We start from the raw sequence: 19,942 nt of genomic DNA on the forward strand, positions 1-19,942 counted from the left end.
ATCCGGGATGTATAGCAATATTTGGAACCTGCCCGCCGTACAGGGAAGCAGGAATACACATTTAATTCCTCGCTCTGTCTATTTTATAGCTTCTATACAAAACATGCAGGACGCCAGACCTCCGGACTAAGTTGTACATCTGTGTCACCTCTCATGAGACTCCAGGTACCGGTACGTCGGGTCTTTGCTTAGTGTAGTGAGCATGTGGGGATCCGAGCATCCTGATTTAGGCTATAGGCTGTACCTAGGAAGCCGCTATTAATTGTGTCTTATAGCACTCCTGATGGCTGCAGTAAATATGCATTATCATAATACAGTATATATGAACGTGGACACTTTTTATATTGTATTTTCTTCAGCACTGTAAGGCAGATACCTAATAAAGGGACATTAGACACAGTTGCAATAATAAGCATACTGACTTGATTGCGACTTTTATTATCAGTGTTTTTGTGACTTGCTAGTGACATTTGCTATTTCTGCTATTTGTGTTTCTACTTGGGGATCCGTAGATATAAACCATTTTATTGAAACTTTTTATTTTTGTTAAATCTTAAATTTAACAAGTAACTGTTAGAAGAATGACTATTTTGTATGGTTATTTGTAGCGCTAGAATCTGTTATTAGAATACTATGGGGAAAATTTATTAAGCTAAATGTGCCAGCAGAATTCTGCCTCAATTTGAGCCAAAAAACTAGCGTACATGCCTTGCGCCAGATTTCAGATGTGTGTTTTAGGGTGGATTTACACGAATGTGATATACGTCCATGCAACGCGCGTGATTTTCACACGCCTCCCACGGACCTATATTAGTCTATGGGGCCGTGCAGACAGTCCGTGATTTTTACGCAGCGTGAGTCCGCTGCGTAAAACTCATGACGTCCTATATTTCTGCGTTTCTCGCGCATCACGCACCCATTGAAGTCAATGGGTGCGTGAAAATCACGCGCGACACACAGAAGCACTTCCGTGGGATGCGTGTGATTCGCGCAACAGCAGTAAAAAGTATGATTGAAAACAGAAAAGCACCACGTGCTTTTCTGTTTACAAACATCCAAACTAAGTGTCATAATGATGGCGGCTGCGCGAAGATCACGGAGCCACGAATCATGGTGAGGACACACGGAGCTATTAAGTGCCTTTTGTGCGCGCAAAACGCACACGTTCGTGTAAATCCGCCCTTAGACTATCTTGAAAAGTATCTAGAAAAATTAGCATGGCTTAAATTGCAACAAAATTTTGGTGCAAAATATTTCTAAAGTAAGCCAACCAAGAGGTGGTCTAAGGAAGAGAAGTGTCTAATGTGTAGCAAGATGCACCACGTTTGTCATACAGCATGCGCATCTTTGATAAATTTGATGCATCTTCTGCCTGCCTGGTCTAGTTTTAAGATGTTTAAATTGAGGACCGTAATAATAAATCTGTCCCTATATCTTTTATTGAGGTAAGCTAGGATTTCTGGGCAGCTTCTGTTTGTAGTGGTGAGCACACTAGTGACAATTCTGAAAATTCTCCTGTCTTATAAATTGAATGCAGTAAGCTCCTAGGCTCCCTCTAGTGGTGGATGCAGATAGCATGTCTATGTAGGGGAATTAGAGCTCTGTATCAGAAAAACAGCACTGATTTCTGTAAGGGTAAGTTCACACAGGTTAGATTTTTTGCTGCGGAAAACTCCCCAGCAAATCCGACCCAGAAACTGCAGGGAATTCCAGCAGAAAAATCTGCACCAAATCGAACACTATTTGGTGAAAATTTTTCGGGCCGATTTGCCGCTACGGAGAAGAGGGGCTTAAAAAACAAAACAAAAAAAAACAAAACACTTTCTCTTCTATAGTGACTCATGCCTGCTCCCATTAGCTGGTCTCGGTTAAGCCGGCCTCCTGGGATGGCATCTCATCCCATGTGATGCTGCAGCTGTCACATGGGACAAAACGTCATCCCAGGAGGCCAGCTGCACAGACACCAGCCGGAAGAGCAGGGACGCTCCGCCACATGAGCGCCAGGGAAGGCAAGTTTGGTTTTTTATGTTTTATTTTAAACTGGAAAAAGTTGTTGTTTTTTTTCCCCTCTAGGGATTTTTGCTTTGGAAATGCGTCTATTCCACAGCAAAAAAATTCAACATTTGCCATTAGTTGTGGGTTTTCACTTGCCCATTGTGCAGTGTACTAAAATGGCCTAAAATTTGTCACTAAATCTACGTATGTTAAATGTGAGTTTAACTGCAGATTTTACCCTTTGCATAGCAATGGGTGAAATACATGACAAAATGACAGAAAAATCTGCACTGATTTTATCTGCTGAATGCGGATGGGGTCTTAAAACCCCATTCACATGTATTGTACTGTGCTTGGATTTCCTGTGAAATATGCCACGTGTGCATATAGCCTTAGGCTGCAGGTATGCTTTAAACATGGCGCCTCTATAGAAACACTGCATAAATTAGTCTGTGCTTGCTCATAAAGACTGCAGTATCTAAACATCTGTTTCGTTATCAAATAATCTTCTTCGAATTAGTTTTTCTCCTTCGTCTTATTGGGGGACACAGACCATGGGTTTATTCCCTTGCAACTAGGTGTGACACGAAGAATAAAACATTGATGGCCCCTTTTACAGTATATACTCTTTTTACAAGCACTGAGCTTGTCCGTCTTAGCTTAGTGCCTGTAGAAGGCAGATAAAGTCTGACGTACTGTCTTTCCTCGGTTGGCTCCCATCTCTTTGGAGCCTGCTTGGGGGATATCCTCTCGGAAGCAACAGGTGGGAACACCACTCACCTGCCTCAAACTAAGGCTCGTTCCTAGTTTCCAGGTAGCAGGAACCTTGTTTTTTTTCTTAGATTCCTCAGTCAACGGGCATCCAGACACCAGTTCTACCAGGACTAATAACAGACCTTTCTACCCATTCCTTTTGACGCTCCTGTCCTCAAGCTTAGCTTGCAGGGGGTAAGAGCAGTTCCGCCTGAAAGTGCACGCCCACTCTGATCTCAAGTAGGAGGTAGATTTCTACTCTTCAAGGACGTCGTCTGGTTCTCTCACATCTCCTTCTGGATTTGGGAAGTCGTTTCCTCAGGGTACAAAACCGATGTCAGGGCATTTTTTTTTTTTACAGTGGGTTGCAAACGGAGTGCCCCGACTTGGAATTTAATTACATTCTCTCTGCAATGCAGACTGCTCCTTTTGAACCTCTTTGCAAGGTTTTTAGAGTAATAAACTCTTGAGTCAAGGAGTCGTTGCGCCTGGTTTTCCAGGCCAAAAATGAAGGGGGTTTTGTCTCCAAAAGGGACGGTTTAGTTAGTTCCATTCTGGACCTAAATTGTCGTCAAGATCAGTAGTTTCCGCATGGAGTCTCTCCTGTCATTAATCCCCTTTATGGAACAGTGGACATCAGGGCTCGCACCTGCACTAAACCATTTGCCCATCCAAAAAGTGCATCCCGCGATTTGCAGTTCTACCTCACCTGTTTGTGGCCCTCCCATTCAGCCCCGCGGGTTTTCACAAAAGTTCTTTCTGTGATCATGGCAATTCTTCGTTCCAGAGGGGTTTCAGTCGGCCCCTATCTCGGAAGGACACATTGACCTTTCTTCCTCCGGAGAAACTGTCTACCTTTGCAACAGGTAGTATGTGCTTTGCGTCGAGGCATTCTTTCCTTTCTCTGTTTTTGTATAAACGTTCTGGGCACCATGGGGCTTCCATCGAGGCCATTTCCTTTGTCCACTTTCACACTCGTCTGGTCCTCACCCGGTGGAACTGCTCTCCGGATTCCCTAGACTGCTGTTTCGTTCCTCCCTTGACCGTCCACCGGTCTCTTCTCTGGTGGCTCTCCTCCCTGGCAATCCCTTAGGACCGCTCCTTTCTCCCGCTGTGCAGACAGGTCCTCTCCACGAACGCCAGCCTTAAGGGTTGGGGATGTGCCTTCCGAAACTGAGGGTGATTTTCCTCTATCGCGGTCACGGGACGACTCTTCTGGCTGGCAGTACGGTCTGAGTCCAGACCGACAATGTCAAGGCATTCGCCTATATCAATCGCCAAGGCCAGACAGAGTTCACACACTAAGCTCCTTTCATCCGTCTTTCCAGACACTGATCTGATATGGTGCGACTTGGGTGCACACTTGAGATATTTTCTTTTGCTCAAAAAGCACAGGTCTTCTATCGTATATCAAAATATCCTTTAGCTGAAAAAAAATAGTATGTATAATAATTGACTCCCTCCCTGCCATCCGGAGGCAGACATCAAACCGTTTAGTTTCTTACTAAAAATTGAACTTTGGAAGGTAATCACTCTTACCATAATATAAATGAATGGGCATTTATAATATATGGATTCATGGCTCTGCCTCTGTTTGGTGGGGACCCGGTCCCACTGCCTTAACAGGCATAGGACCAATTCCCTGCCATCCCGGGGTGAACCATGGACTCCTTACCTATTGCTCTCTTGGGATTTAATATATTCATTTAATTATTGTTAATAAAGAGAATTGCCCTTATAATTGAATGTGTATTTTATATTTTCTATTTATAATTTTACTTTTTATTATTTTAGAATTTCTGTTGTTACTTTTGTATTGTGGAGAGGACATCGCTGATCATCCATAAATATGACCGGGGTTAATAATACTACCCTGTGACCTATTATTGGTATATATTTTTGATTTATCTATGTATGTGTATTTTCATTTAAATACTGGTTTGATGAAACAATTCTGATAATGTATAAAAATAGGGAAATACATATAGGACTTTGTCTTAATACAAAATTTTGCAATAGAGTGAATAAGTCTGTTGCCTTTAAAGAGGCTCTGTCACCAGATTTTGCAACCCCTATCTGCTATTGCAGCAGATCGGCGCTGCAATGTAGATTACAGTAACGTTTTTATTTTTAAAAAACAAGCATTTTTGGCCAAGTTATGACCATTTTTGTATTTATGCAAATGAGGCTTGCAAAAGTCCAAGTGGGCGTGTATTATATGCGTACATCGGGGCGTTTTTACTAGCTGGGCGTTCTGACGAGAAGTATCATCCACTTCTCTTCAGAACGCCCAGCTTCTGGCAGTGCAGACACAGCCGTGTTCTCGAGAGATCACGCTGTGTCGTCACTCACAGGTCCTGCATCGTGTCGGACAAGCGAGGACACATCGGCACCAGAGGCTACAGTTGATTCTGCAGCAGCATTGGCGTTTGCAGGTAAGTCGATTTAGCTACTTACCTGCAAACGCTGATGCTGCTGCAGAATCAACTGTAGCCTCTGGTGCTGATGTGGCCGACACGATGCAGGACCTGGGGCAGGAAGTGAGTGACGTCACAGCGTGATCTCTCGAACACGGCTGTGTCTGCACTGCCAGAAGCTGGGCGTTGTGAAGAGAAGTGGATGATACTTCTCGTCAGAACGCCCAGCTAGTAAAAGTAGTAAAAACGCCCCGATGTGCGCACATAATACACGCCCGCTTGGACTTTTACTTTAAACACGCCCACTTGGACTTTTGCAAGCCTCATTTGCATAAATACAAAAATGGTCATAACTTGGCCAAAAATGCTCGTTTTTAAAAAAAAACAAAACGTTACTGTAATCTACATTGCAGCGCCTATCTGCTGCAATAGCAGATAGGGGTTGCAAAATCTGGTGACAGAGCCTCTTTAAGCTTGGCACTATAAATATACCACATTCCATTGCATTCACTGAATGGCTCTGAGGAAATCCCGGTCAGAGATGAAACGCATCAGCTGATCAATCAAAATATGCTCGGCAGGTAGTGACGTCAACGATGCCTTGCAATCTCCGGTGGTGTTGAAAGCGCCACATGGAAAACAGCACTACACAATTTTGAACTTACCTTCCTGGTGGTGTGCACTTCCTTCTGGACTCTGCATCTCTCCTTTTAGCCGCCTCCAAGTGCTTGAAAGTAAGGACTTTGCAATTCAATATCCTCGGCGGTGTTGAAAGCACCATAAGGACAACAGTGTTCTATAACTTTAAACTTACCTTCCTGGCGGTGTGCGCTTCCCTTTTGGATTCTGCCTCTCTCCTTGTGTCTTCTCGGCTGCCTCTGAGTGCTTGGAGGTAGGGATTCTACGAACAAATACTGAGGCTGGTTTGATGCATAGAAGTAATTTTGTGGCGGTCATGGATGTCTATTTTGAGATCTTGGAGGTAAGAAATCTTGACCGGAACGGTCTAAAAATAATCTATCATTTACACCCAATCTTAAAGAGGCTCTGTCACCACATTATAAATGCCCTATCTCCTACATAATCTGATCGGCGCTGGAATGTAGATAAGGGTATGTGCACACACACTAATTACGTCCGTAATTGACGGACGTATTTCGGCCGCAAGTCCCGGACCGAACACAGTGCAGGGAGCCGGGCTCCTAGCGTCATAGTTATGTACGACGCTAGGAGCCCCTGCCTCTCCGTGGAACTACTGTCCCGTACTGTAATCATGTTTTCAGTACGGGACAGTTGTCCTGCAGCGAGGCAGGGACTCCTAGCATCGTACATGAGTATGATGCTAGGAGCCCGGCTCCCTGCACTGTGTTCGGTCCGGTACTTGCGGCCGAAATACGTCCGTCAATTTACGGACGTAATTAGTGTGTGTGCACATACCCTAACAGCAGTGGTTTTTATTTTGAAAAACGATCATTTTTGAGCAAGTTAAGAGCTAGTTTAGATTTATGCTAATGAGTTTCTCAATAGACAACTGGGCGTGTTTTTACTTTTTTATCAACTGGGTGTTGTACAGAGGAGTGTATGAGGCTGACCAATCAGTGACTAATCAGTGTCATACACTTCTCATTGTTCCAGCCCAGCATGATCCACAGCACAGCACAGTGTGATTGTGCAGTGAAACAAGTAAACACGCCCAGTTGCTAAAAACACAATACACGCCCAGTTGTCCAATAGAAAGGCTCATTGGCATACATATAAAATTGCTCATTACTTGGCCAAAAATGATCATTTTTCAAAAAAAAACAACAAAACAAACGTTACTGTAATCTACATTGCAGAACCGATCACATGCAATAGGAGATAGGGATTTGATAATCTGGTGACAGAGCCTCTTTAAGGATAAAACCTAATCCAAAATAAGATTTTCAAGCATACTCCTTCCTCATTCATGTAAAATTTGGACTGCAAACAGATTAGTATAAAATGGATATAAAACTGACATTTCAGTCCCTATTCTGATTACCATCATATTTGATGAAGTGTTTGTGCCAGCTTCTGATTTGAAATACAAAAATATAGAGAACCGCAAGTGTGAACTGAGACCAGCGGTTTTGACACAAAATAAATCATTTTTGCTAAACTAATCTATGCAACTTATCTTGCATGAAGGGGGACATGTTAATGGAAGTAGTGCCATAAATATGTATGTGCTTGTATCCTGGCCAGGAGATTTTTTAAAATAATTATGTACAGTCTTTTTGGAAAAAGTAATTCTATCCAAGATTTCTTTTTCTATAAATTTATACTCTAAAATTTATTTAGGATTCAATAATATATTTTTATATGTTTTTCATTATCCCACAGAGTGCCTGTCTTGTTTCTGGAATCTTTTTTTCCTTTTTGTTTTTGTATGGAGTTCACACACCGTCCCGCTCTGGTGACTTCATTGGATCACTTCACCCTGATTAACATGTCGTCGTCGCCCCCCCCGCTGTCTTATTTTCAAGGGGATTCCGACCATCTTCGTGGCTCTGGACTGGCCGCGTCGTTGATGGTATGCTGACATAATTGCTCTCCTAGCCGACGTTTCCTGTGGCTTACCTCTTCGGCTTGATCTGTGTTCTCAGGGGCCTCTCTTCCATGACTTGTCACATTGGGTGATCCAAACCATGTTAAAGGCTTGAAAGCTGAAATGGCCCGTATTTATCACCATACTTGGATGACATATCTGCAGTGGTGTGAGGTATGGCATCTTCCTCCCTTGGTTCACTCCAGGAGGGGTTGGATTGTGGACTTGCCTTCAGCTCTCTTCAGAGGCAGGTTTTCGTGCTGTCTGCTTTCAACAGACCTCTGACATCCAAATCCGATGTCAGGGCTTTGTTGGCAACCTCCTGTAAGGAAAAAAAAAAAAAAAGCGTGCTCCCGACTTGGAACCGGACTTCATTCTCTCTGCGATGCGGACTGTTCCTTTTGAACCTCTTTATGAGATTTAGTTGCACCTGTGAACCTGGAAGGTAGTGTTCATTGTGACCATGACTTCCATTCGGAGGGTTTCCAAGCCGACGGCCCTATCTTATCATTCTCCGTATTTGACTCTCCATCAAGGTAAGGCGGGGCTCCGCACAGTGCCTTTTTTTTTTTTGCCCAAGCTTGTCTCCTTCCATCTTAACAAGGATAAATTTTTGCTGTCCTTTGCCTATCTCTGGTGCATCCTATGGAATGCTCTCTTCATAAATTGGATGTTGACTGCACCTTGCGGGTCTACCTATCGGCCCCTTCCTCTATTCGCCACTCTGACTTCTTGATTGTGGTCCCGGTGGGTCTGTGGAAGGGCTTGAGGTCATCTAAGGCTACAATCGCTTAATGGCTGTTGTGTACTATCTGCAAAGTCTACAGGCTCAAATGGTAGGACCCACGTTCCAGATAACTACACATTCCACTAGGGTCGTTGCTGCTTCCCGGGCTGTGCTCCATGAGGCTTCAGGCTCTGCAAGGTGGCTACCTGGTCGCCTTTGCACATGTTCAAAAAAAAATTCTGGGTGCATACCTTTGCATCCACAGAGGTTTCTCTTAATCGTGATGTGTTGCGTTCATCTGCGGAGTATGGTTTTATGTCCTTATAAGGTTCCCACCCATGTGGACTGCTTTGGGACGTCCCATAGTCTGTGTCACTGAGACGAACGAGAATTTTGGATTTTTTTAGTACTCACCGTAAAATCCTCTTCTCGTCCAGTCCATTGGGGGGACACCACTTCCACCTTTTTTGTTATGGGTATGAAATCATTGTTCTATTACCTTGTGTTCTGCTTCTCCTACTGATTCTGTACTGGCTAGCTCAGTGCCTGTAGGAGGAGTCAACACTTTCTTTTTTTTATTCAAGGTGTCACGTCTCCTAGTGGCAACAGCGTATACCCGTGGTCTGTGTCCCTCAATGGACTGAGCTAGAATAGGCTTTTACGTTGAGTATTTAAAAAAAAATCCTATTTTTCTTTCAATACACTTACTGTAGGTCCGTGACAATCGGAGATTAAGAGTCAATGCAGTTTGTTCGCCTCAGGAGTCCTTTGCAGATCGGAACCCATCGAAGCCAATCACTGAATTAGAGTAAGTAACAAGTGGTTTTAATTGTTTTTTTTTTAAATTTATATAGTGCTGACATATTGCCCTTTTGGGGTAAATTGACACTTATCAGTAGTGATGTTGCATACATAGTTTTATCCTAATGTAGGCATACATTTTTCTTCTATCAAAGGTTCCCCGAACGGATTTGTATGAAAACTGCAATTATGATTTTAGATGCGTATTATTATTTTTTGTTTTTTTTACCAAGTTATAGTTAATGGCAAAAGAAACATGCAACAAACTGCAAGGAAAAGGGCATGTGTGACCTTCAGCTTTATTGCGCTAATGACATTTTTCAAAGTACCACTAAAAATGCATAAAACACACAAAGTACTTGCAAATGTACTCCAAAATGGGTTGTCTCACATAGACCACATTGTCCATATAAACATAGTAGGGGTCCCCCGCTCATGGTCCCCTCTCTTTGCCAGAGTGGAGAGCCACTGTAAGGGCTTATTCAGATGACCGTTGTTAAAACTCGTCCGAGTTCAGTTCCAAACTCCCTGAGTAGGTCACATGATTGCTGAATCGCATGAATTCCATTGCTTCGCTTGGCAACGTATCCGCAATTGTGGAAAAGACACGGACGACAACCCATATGACGTCTGCAATTTTCAAGGTCCTGTGGATTTCTATGGACAAGCCCGTGCCGCAAGCAGGGTCAGTAAAATGACATGTCCTTCGTTTATGCAGCCGGGATTCATGGCCCCCACATGGATTTATGAACATGACTGTCGTGTGCATGGGGCCATAAAAATAAATGGGTCCGTGTGCTATCTGCAAATTTACGTTTAGCACGCTGACAAACAAAACCCACAGTCGTGTTCATTAGGTCTTTCTCTTCTTTAACTTCTTGGAGACGCAGCCATTTTTCTGCTTTTCATTTTCGTTTTTTCCTCCCCCACCTTCCAAAAGCCATATGTTTTTTATTTTTCCGTTGACCTCTGTAGGAGAGCTTGTTTTTTCGGGATAAGCCCTTATTCACACGACAGGGTTTCCTGGCCGGGTGACGGGCGTTCATAAATCGGCCGTCACCCGGCTGCGTTAGGAACAATAGACCCCTAATGGGGCTATTCACACGACCGATTTTTTTTGACGGCCCGGGAAACCTGGCCGTCCAAAAAATGGGACATGCTCTATTTTCAGGCGTTTACCTGGCCGCCCGGCTCCCATAGAAGTCTATGGGGCCGGGTAATACACGGCCATCACCGGAATGTGTCCCGAGTGACGGCCATGTATTCCGTCGCTTGCGCGCTCTCTCTCCTCCTCCTCCTCCTCACAGTGCAGAGTGCATGTGAGGAGGAGGAGGGTCTTTTTTTTGCTCCCTGTAGGAGTCTGAATCCCCAATCCCCGCTACAGGAGAAGTGCGTGACTACACTGTTCATATATGGACACAGCAATGTCACTCACTTCTGCAGCGGAATCCCTGACTCTATGGCCGGGGATTCCGCTACAGGAGAAGTGAGTGACTACACTGTCCATATATGGACATTGAAGTCAGTGACATCTCCTGGAATGTGGGGGTGGGTGCAACCTACAGGGGGCTGGGTGGCATCCCCTGCAGGGGGCTGGGTGGCATCCCCTGCAGGGGGCTGGGTGGCATTATCTACAAAGGGCTGTGTGTGGCAACAAATTGAAATTAAATTCATCCAATTTTAAAACGGACAGGGAAAAAAACTGATGCAAAACGGGTCAAAATCGGCCGTTAAAAACGGTAACACGGCCTGGAACGGAAACAGAACCAATGCAAACCGGCCGGGAAAAACAGCCCAAAACGGCCGATTTTATCGTCCGACACTCGGACCCTGTCGAGTGAATGAGGCGTTGTAGTTTTTCTCTGTATTATTTAATGTTTTCATATAATGTAATGGGAAACTGAAATAAATTCTTTGAGGTGAAATGGGAAATAGCAGCGATTTACACCTTTTTTTTTTTTTTTTGGTTCGTATTTACGACATACGTTGTGCGGTAAAAACTACACGTTAACTTTATTCTACGGGCTCATACGATTATGCAGATACCACATCTTTTAAAATATGGTATCTGCATAATCGCGCTGAGCCACTTGGCTTCTGATCGCTTTTCTTTGAAAGCCGATGTAACCGTGTATGGAATCCATAGAAGGTCTATGAATCCATACACCGCTACATCGGCTTTCCGAAAAAAGCCAATCAGACACTAAGCTGCTCAGCGCTCACCCGAACGATTCTGCCGCTTCGTTCTAGAGATCGGTGAGGGTCTCAGTGCTCGGACCCCCGCCGATCAAAACTTCTGACATGTCACTATGACGTGCCAGAAGTTTGAAGGTTTAGTTACACTAAGATGACCAAAAACTGCAAATAGTTTTTTTTCTACAGCTTTGAGTTGGTTAAATTACAGTATATTGTAATAGTTTGGACTTTTACAGACGCGGAGATACCAGTTATGTTAACTTTCTTTTAATTTTTTTTTAAAATCATTACTTTTAGGGAAAAGTGAGAAAAGGGGTTTGTTTTGTTTTTTTAACTTAACCCCTTCGCGCTCAGCGACGTACTATTCCGTCGTGCTAAGTGCATCATTCGCGCTCAGCGCCGCAATAGTACGTCGCGGGAGGAACAGCCATTTCGGCCGTCCTCCCGACACCTACAGGAGCTGTGACAGCTGCTGTCTCGTATAGCAGTTGCCACAGCTCCTTCTGCGGGGACCGATCGCTGTGTTCTCGCTGATTAACCCCTTGGAAGCCGCGTTCAATAGTGATCGCGGCTTCATAGGGGTTAAGCTACCATCGTCTGCCCGCTACACGATAGCGGCCGGCGATGGTGGCTATGGCAACCGGACGCCTAACAATGGTGTCCAGCTATGCCATCTACGGAAGCCTAGTGTGTCCTGAATAACTCAGGACCCACTATGCTTGCTGTCAGTGAGTAGCTGACAGCTCTAATACACTGCACTACGCATGTAGTGCAGTGTATTAGAATAGCGATCAGGACCTCCTGCCCTCAAGTCCCCTGGTGGGACAAAGTAATAAAGTAAAAAAAAATGTTGTGTAAAAATAAGAAAATAAAAGGAGCAAAAGTAAAAAATCCCCCTTTTTCCCTTATCAGTCCTTTTATTATTAATAAATAAACAAATTAACTATACATAATTGGTATCGCTGCGTCCGTAACGGCCTGAACTATAAAAGTATTTAGTTATTTATCCCGCGCGGTGAATGCCGTAAAAGAAAATAATAATAAACCATACCAGAATCACAATTTTTTGGTCACTTCACTTCCCAAAAAATTGAATAAAAAAAGATCAAAAAGTCGCATGTACCTAAAAATGGCACTGATCGAAACTACAGTTCGTTACGCAAAAGACAAGTCCTCACACGGTTTTCTTGATGAAAAAAAAACTAAATGTTATGGCTACTAGAATATGGCAACACAAACAGTAAATGATTTTTAATAAAAAGTATTTTATTGTGCAAACGCCATAAGACATAAAAAATAAACTATAAACATATGGTATCGTCCTAATCGTATCGCCCCGCAGAATAAAGTGAATGTAATTTATAGTGCACGGTGAACGCTGTAAATTTTTTATAGAAATCAATAGTAGAATTGCTGTATTTTTAGTCACCACGCCTCTTAAAAATAGAACAAAAACTGATCAAAAAGTCGCATGCACACCATGAAAACTACAATGAATTCCTCAAGGGGTCTAGTTTCCAAAATAGGGTCACTTTTGGGGGGTTTCCACTGTTTTGGCACCACAAGACCTCTTCAAACCGGACATGGTACCTAATAAAAAGGAGGCCTCATAATCCTCTAGGTGGTCCTTTGCTTCTGAGGCCGGTGCTTCAGTCCATTACCGCCCGAGGGCCACATGTGGGATATTTCTCAAAACTGCAGAATCTGGGCAATACGTATTAAGTGCGTTTCTCTGGTAAAACCTTCTGTTTTACAGAAAAAATTGGAATAAAAAGGATTTTCTGACAAAAAAATGAAATCTGTGAATTTCACCTCTACTTTGCTTTAAATTCCTGTGAAACACCTAAAAGGTTAATAAACTTTCTAAATGCTGTTTTGAATACTTTGAGTGGCCTAGTTTCTAAAATGGGGTGTTTGATAGGGGTTTCTAATATATAAGCCACTTCAGAACTGAACTGAAACCTAAAAAAAAAACACCCCGATGTACCGTATGGCCATGTCCAGGATGCGTTATAAGGCAATACTTCGCTTCTTACATTATACTGATAATGAGCCGTGCCCACCCCGAGATGACCCCAGTTTTGACAGTTTGTATAAACGGAGACCCCTATTAGACCATTTCAGTGCCCGCTTTTCCAAAGTATACACCCCCGAGAATTGTATTTCTATTGATGACTTCCTGGTACATTTTAAAGGGAGGCTTCAATTCCGCCAGTACCTACCGAGTAAGAGGGCAAGGTATGGCGTGAAGATGTATAAGCTGTGCGGGAGTGCATCAGGGTATACCTACAGATTTAGGGTATATGAAGGGAAGGACACCAGTATTCAGCCCCCAGAATGCCCCCCCTTACTTGGAGTTAATGCAAAAATTGTGTTGGATTTGGTGCACCCACTGCTGGACCAGGGTTACCACCGCTACCTGGATAATTTTTATACCAGCGTCCCGCTCTTCGAGTGCCTTGCTTACAGAAGTACTGCGGCATGCGGCATTGCTAGAAGAAATCTGATAGGCCTCCCTAAGACTCTGCTGGGGCAAACACTCAGAAGGGGTGAGAGCAGGGCACATTCTAGCAGCAACATATTGTGTGTCGCATACAAGGACAAGAGAGATGTCCTTGTATTGACAACAATACATGGCCACACCAGTACCCATGTACCTGTACGAGGTACCAGTACAGAGACCCCCCAAACCAGACTGAATCCTGGACTAAAATAGGTACATGGGAGGGGTGGACTTGTCAGATCAAGTCCTGAAGCCCTACAGCGCCATGCGGTGTGGTATAAGAAGCTGGCCGTGCACATCATACAGATGGCATTGTACAATGCGTACGTGCTACGTCGATGTGCAGGCCAGAGGGGAACTTTCCTGGAATTTCAAGAGGTGATTATCAAGAACCTAATCTTTAGGGACCAGGAAGGGGGGCTCCCAGTAATTCTTGAAGCGAGTCCACACGCATCATACCAGGGCAACACTTTCCAGGAGAAGTTCCCCAAACTGGCAAGAAGGGAAAAAGTCAAGAGGTGCAAAGTCTGCTATAAGAGGGGGATAAGGGAGGACACAATATATCAATGTGACAAGTGTCCTGAAAAACTAAGGCTCTGTATGAAAGAGTGTTTTAAAATGTATCATACATCCCTTGATTTTCAATCTACCCCAGTTTTACATACCCTGATGCACTCCGCACAGCTTATCCCCTCATCTTTCCCCTCTGGGCCCTGCTGTGTGCCCAGGCAGCTATTAACAGCCACATGTAGGGTATTGCCATACCTGGGAGAACCCACATTAGTTTATGGGATGTATGTCTCCGGTGGCGCATGCTGGGCACAATGCAAAAGTGATCAGCAGAACAACCAAAGAGATTGTCCAGAGGAGAACCAGGTAGATAATCCCAGCAAGGGATGGTGCACGTAGCACAAATGTCCCAGGTCCAGTGGGAAAACTTGCACACAATAGATTGAAGAAAGATTGCAGCACTCAAATATCCAAAAGATGTTGGTCTTTATTCACCAAGCAGTAAAAAACTACATCGTTTCAACCCCTGTTGGGTCTTTGTCAGGCATGCTACGCACAATATATCGGACACTGAATTGGCATATATGTATAGAAAATTGCAAATTTCACTCTGCACCATCTGCTGCGCATTATCTTTTACATAATACCTGTGGGGTCAAAATGCTCACTACACCTCTAGATAAGTGCCTTAAGGGGTGTAGTTTTTAAAACTGACTCACTTCTCGGGGGTTTCAACTGTACTGGTACCTCAGGGGCTTCTGCATACATGTCTTCGCACCAGAAAAGCTCCAGTAGGCCAAATGGTGGTCCTTTCCTTTTGAGCCCTCCCATGGGCCCAAATGGCAGTTTATCACCACAAATGGGGTATTGCCGCACTCAGGACAAATTGGGCAACAATATGGGGAATTTTGTTCCCTGTAAAAATAAGAAATTTTGATCAAAAACGACATCTTATTGGAAACCATTACATTTTTTTAAAATTTCACAGCCCAATTCAATACGCGCTGTGAAAAAACTGTGGGGTCAAAATGTTAACAACCATAAATGAATTCCTTGAGGGGTGCAGTTTCCAAAATGGGGTCACTTTTGGGGGATTCCTACTTTTTTGGCACCTCAACACCTCTTCAAACCTGCCATGCTGCCTAAAATATATTCTAATAAAAAAAGAGGACTCAAAATGCACTAGGTGCTTCTTTGCTTCTGGGGCTTGTGTTTTATTCCACGAGCGCAGTAGAGCCACATGTGGGACATTTCTAAAAACTGCAGAATCTGGACAATACACATTTAGTAGTGTTGCTCTGGTAAAACCTTCTTTGTTACAGAAAAAAAATAGAATAAAATTTAAATTTGCAAATTTAACCTTTAAAAAAACTTTCTAAATGCGGTTTTGAATACTTTGAGGGGTCTAGTTTTTAAAATGGTGTGTTTTATGGGTGTTTCTAATACATAGGCCCCTCAAAGCCACTTCAGAACTGAACAGATATCTTTAAAAAAAGGCTTTTGAAATTTTCTTAAAAATATGAGAAATTGCTGTTTATGTTCTAAGCCTTGTAACGTCCAAGAAAAATAAAAGTATGTTAAAAAAAAAAAAAAAACTATGGCAATCTAGACTTATGGGAAATGTGAACTAGTACCTATTTTGGGTGGTATAACCATCTGTTTTACAAGCCGATGCTTTTAAATTCAGAAAAATTCTTTTTTTTTTTTTCTAAATTTTCTCGAAACTTTGCAATTTTTCACAAATAAACACTGAATAGATCAACCAAATTTTACCACTAACCTAAAGCCCAATGTGTCACGAGAAAACAATCTCCGAATCGCTTGGATAGGTTTAAGCATTCAGACGTTACCGCATGAAATATGTCAGATTTGAAAAATGGACTCTGAGATTTAAGGCCCAAACTAGGCTGCGTCCTCAAGGGGTTAATATTTTATTTATTTTTGTACGTAAAAAAAAAAACATTTCCTTTTCCTTTTTTTTTTCTCCAATAAGGGCACTTGAACCAGCGATCGTTGGATCGTTTGCATGATATACTGCAATACTGATGTGCACGGCTACATAAGAGTACAAAGATGGTAGGCTTTGGGGACCTTCATTAGGCTGCCATAACCATCGGCACATTAGATGGGGCCGCCCCTCTTATTTTAACGGCTTGGAAGCTGCGGACGCTATTGACCCCGGCATCTAACTGGTTAAATGGGTGGAATCTAAGTCCAATTTAAATCTACCCGTTGCAGTGGGGTGTCAGCTGTAAGAGCCCTCCGACACTCATTCATTATGGAGGGCGCAAGCCTGCTCAGCGTGTGCCCGCTCCATACTTCCCCTTTGCGGCTGTTATCTGACATGTCTCCAAAGGGTTAAAACTGTCTTTCTCCTGGTTTTTCACATACTAAGTGAATAGAGTGGACACTTTCTCTAGTAAAATACATGGATTATTAAATCCTGCTGGGTGTGTATGTATACATGCATGCATACATGCATACACGCTGAATGAACACTTTATTAGAGATGCCTACCCTTTCATGGTTGGAGCTTTCCTGTATAGAAATTAGACACGTGACCCCGGAGTGCAGCATAAATTCAAGGGAGCAAGTATTTCGTGGATCAGCTTGAATAGCTGGAGCCAGTATGTGGGGAAAAAACAACAACAAAAAAAACTACTTTTAGGGCAAGACTTTAGTGTGGGTATAAGAGCGCATAACTTGGATCACTGTGCGGTGGAAAAACTTTGCTTGGTCAGATGAATCAAGATTTCTATTGCATCATGCGGATGGGAAGGTCTGAATTTGGTGCAAGCAGCATGAATCCTTCCTGTCAGGTGTCAACAATTTATGCTGCTGGAGGTGGAGTAATGATGTGAGGAACATTTTCTGATACCTGTGGATGAACGTTTGAACAGTAGGGTTTACCTAAGCATTGAAGCTGATCAAGTTCATTCCTTTATGGCAGCTGTTTACCCTATGGCAGAAGACGCTTTAGCTGGAAGTGCGAGAAGCTATCCTGTCCACATGTGCCAATATTTCTGCAGAATGATTTCAACACCTAGTGAAGGCCAAAGGAAGTCCAGCCCGAGATGGGTGTTTCTAATAAAGTGGCCTTTCAGTGTATTACTGTATATAAGGACACATAATTGGTATCGCTGCGTCTATAATGACCCAAGCTATAATCATGTTGTTTTAACCTGTACGGTCAATGGCGTATAAAAAAAAAAGTACGAAAAACAATGTCAAAATTTGCTGCTTTTTGTTCATCCTGCATCTCAAAAAACTGAATAAAACACAATCAATAAGTCATATGTACCCTGAAAAAGTGCCAATAAAAAAAATTAACTCCTCCCATCGAAAACAAGCCTTCACGTGGCTCCAACGTAAAAAATAAGTTATGGCTCGGAGTATAGTAAACCCAAAAACAAATGATTTTTTTATTTTATTTTTTTAAGTTTCTATTGTGCAAATGTAGTAAAACAAAGAAAAAACTATATAAATTTGGTATTGCCGCAATCCAACTGACCCACAGAGTAGAGTTGACCTGTCTTTTTATACTGCAGGGTGAACGCCGAAAAAACAGTGGCCGAATTGCGTTTTAGTTTTTACCAACTTAAAGGGTTATTCCCAGTTTCATAAGTTGAGCTATTAAGCTCAACAAAGTTAATAATTTTTGCAAATACCTTTCTTTATGAAAATGATGTAATTTTTGTGCTATCTGTCCTCCATGTCGCTGTCGGTCCCTCTTTGTTTATTGCTCGTTGTCTAGGAATCATGCCACCACTGTTTTCAGATAGCGGTGGCCGCGCATGCGCAATGATATCCACTGTCCTTAGGAGAGGATGTCACACTAATCATGAACGCGCATATAAGCGCATGCGCATTAGATGCCGACCCGGCCACTGCTCGTCTGGGTAGATCAACGGTCGGCTCCAGGTACTGCATGTTGCAGCGAGGGGGGTGTAAGCAGCTGATGAAGCGGGGGGGGGGAGGAGCTGGTGCCGCTACTAGAATCATCACTGGTGTGGGGGAAGTGTTGCTGCGAGAGGGGGTATACAACTTATTGCGAGGTGGGACATGAGTTAGAGAGGAGGGTGGCGGGTGTTTGCAGTGAGGAGTGGCGTGGGTGCCTTGTAAGTAAAGGTGTTACTACATAAAACTATGTAGGGAATTGGGAGGGGGGGGTTCATCTCAACCACGCTTACCACGCCTGGTTGAGACGATCGTTCTCCCGATGCTGCCGAACTACATTATCTAGCAACGTCGGGAGCGCGCACAGTGCAGAGTGGCTTCATTGACATCGAGCTGCTCACGCCCACTTTTATAAAAGATAACTGGCACTAGCTGAGTTATCGAGTTCGAAAAAAAAAGGTATTAGGGAAGGAATTTTTTTTTTAACATGAATAGATTTATAATTCAATTTCTGATTAGGATTCATTCGAAAAAAATAAAATAAAATGACAACTTGGGAATAACCCTTTTAAGTTAAACAATTCATTTTATGTACCATAAAATGGTGCCGTTAAAAAAAAAACAAAAAAAAACCTGGTTACGCAAAAAACAAGCCCTCCATACGGCTGTCAACCGAAAAATAAAAAAGTAATTGCTCTTGAAATGCCACAATGGAAAAATGAAAAATATCGCCACATCCTGAAGGACAAATAGATGCGTCCTTAAGGGCTTATTCAGACGAACGTAAAATACGCGCGTGCAACGCGCGTGATTTTCACGTGCGTTGCCCGTAGCTATATTAGACAATGGGGCCGTGCAGACATGGCAGCGTTTTTTGCGCAGCGTTGCTCCGTTGCAAAAAACTCACGACATGTCCGTTGATTCAGCGTTTTCAACGCATCACGCACCCATTGAAGTCAATGGGTGCGTGAAAACCACGCATGTCGCACGGAAGCACCTCCGTGCGAACTGCGTGTTTGCGCAACAGCTGTCAAAAGGATGAATGTAAACAGAAAAGCACCACGTGCTTTTCTGTTTCCGAACATCCAAACGGAGTGTCTTTGCGATTAGCGAAACCCGACAACCGAAGCGAACTTCACCGGGTTCGGCCAAACTCGTTTTGGCCGAACTCGGCAAAAAAAATTCCGGTCCGCGACGTCGGGAGACATTCACTGTGCATGGTGCTGAAAGAGTTAAACTGTTTCAGCACCATGGACAGTGACTTGCGATCCCAAAATACACGAACCTGTAAAAAAAACCGAAGTTCTAACTTACCGATTACTCCTGTCTCCTTCCTGCAGTCCGACCTCCCGGGATGACACTTCAGTTCAAGTGACAGCTCCAGCCAATCACAGGCCAAGCACAGGCTGCAGCCAATCACAGGCTGCAGCGGTCACTTTGACTGCCGCGTCATCCAAGGAGGTGGCCTCGATGTCAAGAGAGGCGCGTCACCAAGGACGCGTCACCAAGGACGCGTCACCAAGGCAACGGCCGGGAAGTTCTCGGTAAGTAGGAACTTTATCTTTTTTTTTAAC

At 43.4% G+C, this 19,942-nt stretch overlaps 1 protein-coding gene across 2 annotated transcripts in view; it reads left to right on the top strand.

The window, feature by feature from the left end:
* The window catches only part of SMC5 (structural maintenance of chromosomes 5), a 172,253-nt gene that overhangs the window by 49,051 nt on the left and 103,260 nt on the right, over positions 1-19,942 (top strand). For both annotated transcript variants that reach the window (XM_075827967.1, XM_075827973.1), the window contains exon 12: positions 9,175-9,269. In XM_075827967.1, the coding sequence (XP_075684082.1) occupies positions 9,175-9,269 (95 nt within the window). The remainder of the gene's footprint in view (positions 1-9,174; positions 9,270-19,942) is intronic.

Source organism: Rhinoderma darwinii, chromosome 1 (assembly GCF_050947455.1).
Source record: "Rhinoderma darwinii isolate aRhiDar2 chromosome 1, aRhiDar2.hap1, whole genome shotgun sequence".
NCBI lineage: Eukaryota > Metazoa > Chordata > Amphibia > Anura > Rhinodermatidae > Rhinoderma > Rhinoderma darwinii.